Consider the following 10,783-nt stretch of genomic DNA (forward strand, 5'->3'; position numbering starts at 1 on the left):
CGGGGCCCCGCCGCCGCCCTCAGCGGGAGGGGATGGGCGAGGCGCTCCAGGCGCCCCCCATTGGCTGCAAGGCAGACGCTCCCCACCCATGGGCTATTAGGGTGGCGCCGCCTGTTGGCCAAGAGCGCCGATGGACGGCAGGGTGAGCCTATGCGTGCGGCGGGCGGGGTCCCGCCTCCGGAAGCGTGCGCGCTGTCGGCGGCCCAGGCCGGTCCCGGCGGGAGGTCCGCCATGGCCGGCGGCGGGGATGCGCTCCGCGCCCTGCTCCGCGCCGCTAACGCCCTCCTGCAGCAGCACCGCTACCGCGCCGCGCTCGCCGTCCTCAAGGGCTTCCGCAACGGGGCCGTGTAAGTGCGGCGGGGGCGGCTGAGGGGAGGGAGGGGGCGCCGGGCCCGGGGGGAAGGGGGAGGGGGTGCTGTCTCGGTTCCCTCGGGGCCCAGTCGCCCCGAGAGCCGCGGGAAGGCCGCCGTGTGTCCTCCTTGCCTGTAAGGAGGCCGGGGCTGTTGTGGTGTAGGTTCGGGAGAGGTGTTTCCCTCCCTCGCACCCGTAGGTGGGGTTTTAACTGGTTTTGGGGTCCCCTTTGGGCCTGGATTATTGGGGTGTGTGTTCCGGTAAGCCTGTGGCCTGGGCTCCTGGTCTGGTGTGCTGCTGCTACTGGGCTAGCTTACAAGTAAGACGTAGTTGCTTAAATAGCATCTTTTGGTTGTCAGTAGAATAGAAATATGACCATTTCATATTATAATACAAAAACTCTGCAATATCTATTCACTTTTGCAGTTATGGAGCAAAAATTCGTGGCCCACATGCCCTGGTGATGACTTTTCTATTCAAGAGCGGAAGGTATGAACCCTAGTTTTGTATTTCTGCATTACTGCTTAGAACGCTTTCATTCAAGCATTCAATTTTTCATGTTACCAGAGGGCTTAAAGAGCAGAAGGATATGTGAGCCATGTTCATAGCCTGTTGTTCTGAGAGCTAAGCAGGACAACTCATATGCACTCACAAATATACATAGTCATGGGGGTCAACCACTCATAGAACGGCTGATGAGAACCAGTGAGCAGAGGAGAAGTTACCAGATGCAAACAGCAGCACTCTGCTCTCCGTTCAAATGAGGGAAGCCAAACTATAGCAGTGCGCGTTGTGGCTTTCCCCGCTTATGCCAGAGGTTTGCACTTAAGCAAAAAATAAAAAAAAAAAGGCTGCTTGACTAGTCATAGAAGTAGACAGAAGCACAGTCTGCAGCCTAAGTAGAGCTGTATTCTGATGAGTGAGCCAGAGGTGAAGGGATTTCTCTTCCCTCACAGGATGTCCCGTGGGGTTCCCCAGCTAGCCATCTAGATGGGCAGGCCAGAGGGGCGTAGCATCCAGGCTGAGTGACTGCAGTGGTCCTGCCTTTTTGCTCTGCTAATTGTCTGTTTCTTTTCTTCAGTTTAAGAGAGAAATTGAAATCGATTGCTCAGGCTACGTACACTCATTCCCGGAACTTGGCGTATTTTGTGTCCACCTACAAGGGGCTGATGGCGTTGCAGTCCCGACTACAGGGGAAAAAAATTCCATTTCATTCTTTCTTTGCAGCCTGCATTGGGGGTTGGCTAGTGTTCGGTGAGAACAATCCCATCAACAGCCAGGTAAATGCGTTCTTTAAAAGTTTCCTTGACAAAAAAGCCCAACAGCTGGATGATCATGTGCCAGGAAGTAGTTGGCATAGCCTGGCATGTTTCTGGTGGTTCTTACCGTGTAGCATTACTCTTTTACCATATTCCTCTTTGCACAAGTTCTTGTTTTGGCTGCTCTGCATTCAAATTCTAGAGGTGGTTGTGTGCCTTCGTGAACGGTGTGTGCAGTTTGAGCGCTAAAAGCCCAGGTTTACCTCCAGAGCTGCACTCATATACCTAGGAAGGCAGGCAGGCAGTCACACAATCCAAAGCCATTTGGTTACCCCACCTGTCATCTGAGCTGTGGTAACTGACTGTGCGCTCCTACTCTGCCTACTCGCAAGGTTAAACCCTTTAGCTTGAACGTTGTGAGTGTAGAGCACAGTCAGTTACTGAGCTACACTTAACTGGTTAACCTGACAAAAGCTGCTCAGGGGATGTTTGATTTAAAGCTGGTTGTTAACACAGTCACAGATTTATCAGTCAGTAAAACACGCAGATGCAGATTAATCAAAAGTGGTGTTGTGCAATGCCCTGCAAGAACATACCTTCAGTCTGGTTTTAGGATGCGTCCAGACTACCGAGTTTGTATCTGCTTGGCAGGGTAGCAGGGCTGCTCTGTGACTAGCATTAAGTGAGCAAAGACAAAAGTTGTGCAACTGCAAAGATGTGTTGCATGAAGTGTAACTTGTCCTAAATCAGAACACCAGCAGAGAAGTAGGAGTTTGAGGATGTAGGGAAGACACAAACATCTCCATTTGTAAAGATTGCTTGATATGTGAACCTACAACCTGTTTGCTTTTCAGTTGGGTAAATTGTTTCTGCCCCTTTTGCCTGGCTTATCGTTTCTTAATCACTTAACCTGGCTAGTATATCTAGTCAGGTTATTGACGTAATGTTCTTTGGCTTTTCTCTTCATGCAGATCATTATGTACCTGCTTTCTCGTATCCTGTTCGGCTTGTCGCGGCTGGCAGTGGAAAAGGGCTATGTCCCACAGCCAAAGCAGGATCCCTTTCCGCTTGTCGCTGCTCTGATATGGGGGACAGTTCTCTGGCTCTTTGAATACCACCGGCAAACTCTGCAGCCTTCTCTGCAGTCCTCCATGACCTACCTATATGACGATAGTAATGTATGGCATGACATTTCTGACTTTCTCATTTATAACAAAAGAACAGACAGCAAGTAGGTGGTTCATTGTAAAACACCTTTGAATGGGATGGTACCTTCCAGCAGCTAAGAGAAAAGGTTATTCTATTGCTTTTCACTGGTGATTTTTTTAAATTAACATCTGTCAAGCAGAGTTGCCTCTTGTGTCCTGGCCAAAATGTTCTAATTAGTCTTCTCTTGGCTCTGTTTAGAGCAAGTAAATACTCCACGGAAATTTGTTGCAGTCTTTTTTTTAAAAAGAGGCCTTATTTTCCCTGCAAGTATGGCTTTTAGGGTTTTTTGTGTTTAAAGACAGTAAATGTACTTACAAAATGACAGCCTGATGGTAAGTGGAGAGTATGTCTAATGATGAAAAATGTTCTAGGGATCGTCTGCATGCTTGCAAGACAGAAGCATTTTTCTGTGCTGCTGTGCTCACTGTGGTGTGATGGGAGTGGGGGACCTGCTCAGATCCGAAAGCAGGGACATAATTTCTTGATTTCTGTAGCTGACTGGAAATCTTGTTTAAACTATTACAAGGACAGTTGTGTGCTCCTTAAGAGAGTTTCTCTGCAGTTTTCCCTCGGGGAGACAATAAGATGTTTGAGAATAAAACTGTTAAAGATTGTCTGGTATGAGCCTGGTAAGTCAGGCGTGGAAGGACTATTTTTGCTCAGTTTCATGCACTTGGGCTGAATCTGTCCCTATGCAGAGTGCACTGGAATTATTTTACACTTATTTGTAAAGTTTTTAAAAGCTGCTTGAACTAAATACCAAAACCAGTTACGCAACTTAGACTCCTTTGAAAACAGGCTGAGGCACATTGCACGCCCTCAGATATCACACTGGGTATTTTATGTGTAGAAGCAAGCAATGCTTTTAACAAGCACTTTTATTTTGGTGGAAGATAAGCACATGGGTTTCTCTTGGGTCCAGAATCTACCCTCCACAGCAGTGGCATTTGGTAGCTGTATTCAAACTTAAATGTACCTGTAGTTTGTGCGGGCTTGTTGCTGAGCCAGGTTGAGGCCGCAGATGAATATATGAGCAAATCTTCCTCTTAAAAATACACTACTGAGCCCCAGATACAGTGCGGCACACGCTGGGCTTTAACAGAAGATTGACTAGATAGCTGAGAACAAAAACTGGTTTAAAATTAATAAATTCAAACTGTTAACAGTGCAAAGTGCTTACACTGCCTTATAACACTATACCATTCACTGAATGATGTACATTAAAATAATTCCTGACACACTGGTTTTATGTGGTGATATTTGCAAGAGAGTCCTTAAGTTCCCTGTGCTAACCATTCCCTTTTGGGTCAATCAGGACTGTTTTGTTCGCTCTTCCTGTACCCATCTGCTTTTCCATCCTGATCTGACCATGTAATTTCATAATCCTGCTGATGCTGTTCTTCATTGTCTTTTGCAGTCTCTTTACACACCGGGCTCTAGCAATTTGTCATATTCAATGGTATGACTGAAACAGTACATTTAAGTTCAGGTACCTTCTGAGCAGAAGAAAATTCTCAATTTCTTAAGTAATTTTTCCTTGTCCTCCTAAGCTCTTTTACTACTATTACACATATTCTGAGCGCTGCTTTGCTCTTTATTTCCCCACTGTCTGTCAGCAAGAGGGAGAGTGAAATGTTCCCCTGCCCATAGTCTGTATGGTGCTGGAATGTTTGGGATTGAATTGCATCCTGAGTGGCTCAGGTGGAGTAGGAGTAAAATCTTTTGGCTCTCATACTGAATCTAAGGGCGAGTCCAACTACATTCACTGTGAGATCTTACAGTATAGAGACAGAAGCTTCGTTGCACTCATGCCATGCAAATCCATGACTTACTCATGTTTGGTGCCCAAAAACCAAGATACTGCTTTGCCATAATAACTATCTGTGGTACCTTTAACGTTTAGCTTCACCTGCTGTTACAGTCTGTACTTAACACTTGAATTTGAACACTGATCGGTATTTAATCAGATAGACCCCAGGAAAGCTATAAGTTAGGAATTAGGTTTGTTTCTTCATGGTTAAATATTTTGCTTGGTGGAGGTAAGCTTAAAGATTCAAGTACAGAAAAAATACTGAAGCTACAGGAGAGGTCTGATTGCTTTATAAACATCGTATCATTATTTGCACCACTGCTGGATATCTGAAGCAGTGCAAGTGCAGCACTCTATTTTCATGTCAGAAGCCTCAATATTGTTCCAAGTAAGAATGTTAGTATTCTGCTAATATTGCTGAATTCCTGCAAGCTTTAATGGGATTTCAGAAAAACCTTCCACAATCTGACAGCTATGGCTTGAGAATTTCTCCCTAAAACTATTAGACTTACAAATCCTTGACCGTGTATAATTATTGTAGCAAAAGGTGGTGCAGGCTGGTTATATGAGCTGTGTGTCTGTAAGAAGTTTTTAACCTTTTTAATTTATAGCTGGCATTCTTTTCTCTGAGAAAGGCTTGTGATTCCCTTAGAGGCAAAATTACTTTCTTCTGCTAGTAGTTCTACCACTGCAACCATGTGGCTGCTTGTGCAGTGCTTCTCTGGCCACATGAAGGGCAAGTGACCTGTCCTGTCCTTTTTACGCTACTGTAGTATCTCTGTCCTCTCTAGATGGCAAAAACAAGCCAATAGCAAGTTTCTAGTATCAACCTGGCAGCAGCGGCCATCAGTCATACTTGGTTCAAAATGCCCTTTTTCTCTTGGGAATCTATCACCAACTTCACTTTCAAAGCAAATTGTGCCCGAGCCTCCAACCATCTGTACTTCTGATCCAGGACCCAGCTGCCGTCCCTGGAAGACAAACTGCAGCTCATCCCAGGAGCAGGTCCCCTATAGCAGCAGCCATTAGCCGGGTGTTTGCGGACGGTTGGTTTTCCTGCTGCGTTGGGGCAGGATGTTAAGCTGCAAGTCACTTCTTTCCCCGGGGAAGTAATTGGAACAGTTCTTTAATGGCATTAGTCTGCATTGCTGTTTCTGTGACCAGATAGCTGGGGATGAACCCCTTATGCTACCAAGGTGTTGGAACAATGCGGGCGTGTAGTAAGGAAGTGAACTAGAAGTAATTTGTCTGAGTCAGACTTTTCGGATACATAAGTTACACTCCCTGCCCTCCCCCATTGCATTGTGTGGGGAATTGTGTCCCCTGTTTGTGTTCCTTTTTTATTAGCATTAAAACCAGAAGAAATAGAGGCAGTTGGGAAGCCACCTGCGAATCAGCCAAATGCTTAAGAATCACAAAGAAGTGCCCCCAGCCCTGATCGGTTTTGAATTTTAAGATGAACGTGGGTTTGTTTGTCTACATCGACTTTATTTTCCCTTGTTATTTCTTCCTCGGCACCTGGCTGTGAGATGCTGAGTGCCTCTAAAAAGGAGCAGAGCGTCTTGATGCTTAGCTCAGTTTGTCAAAAATTAGGATTACTGGATGAAATTGAAGTGTTCATTTTAAAATTATGCTTCTCCTTCAGTTTTTAAGCCTCTTTTAGAGGCAGTTTTAAAGGTTAACAAATCAAACGATCAAAAGTTTTCAGCAAGCCTTGAACAGTAGACTGGCTATAGTGAGCTATTAATCATTTATTTTATGAAGGAACAAAGCAAGCTCAGGGTTATTTACTGCCGCTGCATGCTGCCCTAGCATACCCACTGTGCTTCACTTCTCTTTGGAGGCCAGCTTGTATGCTAGCGCTGCCCATCAGGATTGCTGAAGAACCATTTCCGGGACAATTACATTATTTAACAAAGGTGAAAATTAAATGGGTGCATGACATTTGGTTTAGCTCAGGTTTTCTGTACTGTGTTTGATCCTTCCAGTTAAGGGGAGGGTATTTCTGTAAGAAAAACCTGTGCTTGTCCAATTAGTGCCACAGAGAAGTGCTTATGGATGTTGCTGCTGCTGTAAGATGTGAACCTGTGTTCGCAGCGTGATGGCGTGCTTTGTCCTGGTCACCATCCATGTGTCTGGGCAATAACCACCCCTGCTCTGGACCGCTGGGCCAGGAGGGACAGGCTGCAAAAGAGCTTTGATATTGGTGCTGCGAGACTTTCTTGCCCTGGTAGCATACGGAGTTCAAGCTCTGCTTTCAACTGAGCTGGGTGGGGAGAAGTGCAGGGATGATCTCTGACTGCTGAAGTAGACCAAAACCGGTGTCCGTGCAGACCCCCTGTGACTGCAAAGGGTCCCCTGTGCATGCCAAGCTCTGAGCCAGCTGGGAGCTGTCATGGATGGCTGGTGGTAGTGGAGTAACCAGAACCCCGTGCGGATACCCGTACACAGGAGAAACTGCTGTGATTCAAATTCCTTTTCAGTGTGTCAGCACAAATATGACCTTCAGATAGTACCCCAAGCCACGTGCTGTTTCCTATTTCTCAGGTTGTGTTTGTCTTCCTGGATTATGCCAACCTGAGCAGAACGTGTTTGGTTTTCTGAGGCTGGTTTTGAAATCCAGCAGATAAGGGAGGAGAAAAAATAAGGCGTAATGCTATCCAGCTTAATGTCTGTCTGCCACTGTTAATATTTAGGGGTGCTAATCTTGAATTTTCAACCTGTGTGTTCATACCAGATTGTTGGAGGAGGTAACTTTTTTTCTTCACTTAGAGGAATTTTCATCTGTCTCATTTCCTTATGAGACTGGTAGTGAGGAGGGGGAAAAACAAAATTAAATGCTCTATAATACAATATTATTACCCTTGGTTTTGGTATATATTTTGTGTTCATAATTGCTGTGTAATCCAGGCCCTGGTTTTCTGACAGCGTAGAATAAAGTTAAGAACATAAACTCAGGTAACTTGTAATTATGCTGATCAGAATGCTTGTAGGAATGTCTCAGTTTTTGATTTTTAAAATGTGTGAAAAGGGGGGCAGTGGTGACTCCTTGTGCAGTCAGTGTAGTACATCAATCCAAGACTTTTTGCTAAACTCATTTGCAGAATATTTCTGTATAATCACTCTTTGAATATTATAATACTGTGCTTTCAATAATAATAATAAAAACCTAATTTTTTGTCTTTTTCTACTGTCATCATTATTAAGCTAAAATATATGAAGTAATGCTTAATTACTGCACATTACTAGCCCTATATGTAGAGAAGTCATGCACGGAGTGCATCGTTGGCATTGGTTGTGCCCTCCTGTTACCAGCTTGGAGGCAATAGCCAGTGCTGCATTGACCACACCATCAGATTTAAGCACTGCAACACTGGCCTGCTCGGGTAAGGATCCTAGCTGCAAAGGCAAATTGGGGTGGCTGTTATCTTTTTTTTTTTTTTTTTTTTTTTAAGCATGAGCTTTCCTATGCCATAGCTGTTTGGATTGCTTAGCGTGCTGTGTCTTCAGACCAAGTGACTCAAATTGGGGCTATGCTGGGAGGTTCGTAGCACGTACAAACTGGAGACGCTCAAATGCAGTGTAAATGGGACGGAGTGTGACTGGCTCTTGCATTGCAGCTAGCAAAGAGTCCATCTGTCCCATTGGGTATTCCTGGGGTGACATGGTTACAGGGCAGACTGCTCCTTGGTGCCTTGCAGTCCGCCAGGAACGTGTGCGAGTGGTTGCAGAGAGCATGCAAGTGTTCAAAGAGAAGTCAGCTGGAGGAAGCTCTGTTGGTGACTGCCCCACTCACATGTGGAGTCCTGGCTTCAGCCTGTGTGCCTGGTCCTTGCCCAAATACTCCTCTTTAGGGCAGATAGCTTGCAGCAGGACCATCTGCCAGAGCAGGGCGTAGGTACGCAGCACTGGACACAAGTCCGAACCTGCTTTGCCGGTTAGCTGAACAAAATAAGGACATACACAAATAGTTAAGACAAAATAAGGATGTACATAGATGATTTTTCTGTCTCTTCCAAGCTCAGAGCTACAGAGAATATGCTATAGAGGTAACAGCTGTGGTAGTAGAGATAAAGCAGTCCCTGTGTGAAGAGCTCCCTACGGCACAGGTAGGTAAAGGAGGTCCTGATCCCAAGCAGAAGGTCCCTCTGCGAGGGGAGTGCTGAGTAGCTGTAAGACAAAACCTCCTGCCTTGTAGCTGCTGTAATACTGGAGCGTCCAGCCCAGGCCCATGAGAAGCCAAATTAACACCTCCAAACTGATGTCAGTCCTATCTTAAAGTGGTTTTTTCCCCCCCCTCTCAAAACATCGTACTGTACCTGAGCCCCTCTTCTGTTCTAAGTGAAGCTCTGAGCGAGCTACAGGTTTTGCTCTGACACTTTACGTTCCTTTTGGGTTCACAGCGCCAATGACCATGCTCTGAACCTGCTGGGAAGTGAACTTGGACTAGCTAGTTACTAAGTCTAAGTAAAGGCTAAAGCACAGAAGGCAACATCAAGGGGCTTATTCCCAAATGTACTGCTTGATGACTACCAGGCTATTTGTACAATGTGCCACTGTACAAGGAGAGAAACACTTGAGCCTCTCCATTCCTCTGCAGGCCTTGAGTGAAGGAGGTCGAAGAGCCTTGTCGAACAGAGTGGCTTTTAGCAACTGGTGGGGAAACCAGGCATTTGTACTACTCTGTCTTACGGAGGCTAGAACAAGACTGCCCTGTTTGGCTGTGAAGAGCAGAGCGGGGGGCGAGTGGGCTCCATGCCCCTGTTGCTTCTACTTTGTGAGCTCTAATAACAAATGCCATCATACGAGAAAACGAAATAACACTGCTGAATCTGTTGTGCCCAGCGTCCAAGAAAGTAGCTGACCTGATTGATGTCTTGGGAGAAGAGCTGCTGGTGTAGTCTTCTGTAACAAGATGCAAGGGAACAGGCAGTTCCTAGCTTTTGGGACCGGGATCTGAGGGAAGACACCCAAACCAGTGACGGTCTCCCTTGTGCTGCAAGCAAGCTGTAGTTATTTTATTTGTGCTATCAGAAAATCACTTTGGTTCCCGTACAAAGAAGGCAATGGTTAAGGTGACAGGTGGAGGGCAGTAAGGTCAGGATCGCAGGACTGGGGGGGCTCTGGGCTTTCCCCAGCTGCCTGTCCCCTCCGCAGGTCCTCTTGCAGCAAGAGTGTGCCACGCTGTCGGCTTGCCGTCACCTGAACCAAAGCGCTGGGGGCAGGAGCATTGGCAGGAGACCCTGGGGGAAGTCGCGCTTCCCTTCACCCAACGCAGTCGTTCCAGTGTGACAGCTCAGCGCAGTCCGTGTGGGAACTGCTGAAAGTAGGACCTCACTACAGATGACAAGGACACTAAATGTGCTTCTGGGACACCTACGTGCTAAGGTTAACTGAGCACAGGGATGCAGGTTTGCATCCTGCCAGCTCTCCTCCTGTCTGCTCCCACTGCCAGGAGGTGATTTCGCAAGGTAGATACCAGCTCCAGCTCCATCTGCAGCCCCGGTCTGTGCTTTTCCTTCAGCACAGGGACCAGCAGACACCCCTTGGCCTGAGCCTGTCCCGATGGGCAAGGCAGCCAAGACCCACCTGAACTCGCTGACTGCTGCGGGGTAAATCCAGCTGGGGTACAAAGTGTATGAATAGCCTTCCTGATCCTCTCATGACCAAGTGCGGCCATGGAGACAGGATTTTATCTTTGTGCAGCACCCGCCAGACAGCTAATCTTGGGAGCACGTCTCCACTCCCTAGCAGGGCTGGTGAGACTGGGAGGAGGCTGCAGCTGTGCAGGAGACGGGGTTCATCTGCTTTCCCTCATATGCATGCAAGAAAAGCCCCTGCCCTTCCTTCTCCCACCAACATTTGCCTTTCATTTGTCTTTGCAACTGCCCTTTTTCAGCGCTGCCAGCACTAAAAGCCTTGGAGAAGTTGCAGTGCAGCCAGGCAGCGTGGCGGCTCAGGGGAAAGGGGGGCAGAGCACAGCCTGCTCCCCCCGAATAAGCTCTGGCATGAATTGGGGAGGGGGGTGGGGGGTGGAAACCAGCCTTTGTGAGCAGAGCGAGAGCAGCTGGTGCAGCAGCTGTGTCCCAAACCCTGCATCACCCCAGGAAGCGCCTGGCCGAGGCTCCCCAGGGACGGGGAGAGCACTGCCAGC

The 10,783-nt window shown here is 47.2% G+C and overlaps 1 protein-coding gene across 1 annotated transcript; it reads left to right on the forward strand.

The window, feature by feature from the left end:
* Positions 1-7,814, forward strand: PXMP4 (peroxisomal membrane protein 4). Its single transcript, XM_075058925.1, has 4 exons — positions 1-347; positions 778-840; positions 1,433-1,631; positions 2,582-7,814. The coding sequence occupies exons 1-4, from the start codon at positions 151-153 to the stop codon at positions 2,843-2,845; spliced, it is 723 nt and encodes a 240-aa protein (XP_074915026.1). The 5' UTR covers positions 1-150; the 3' UTR covers positions 2,846-7,814.
* The last annotated feature ends 2,969 nt before the right edge of the window (positions 7,815-10,783 follow it).

This window comes from Buteo buteo, chromosome 2, assembly GCF_964188355.1.
Source record: "Buteo buteo chromosome 2, bButBut1.hap1.1, whole genome shotgun sequence".
Classification (NCBI taxonomy): Eukaryota; Metazoa; Chordata; class Aves; order Accipitriformes; family Accipitridae; genus Buteo; species Buteo buteo.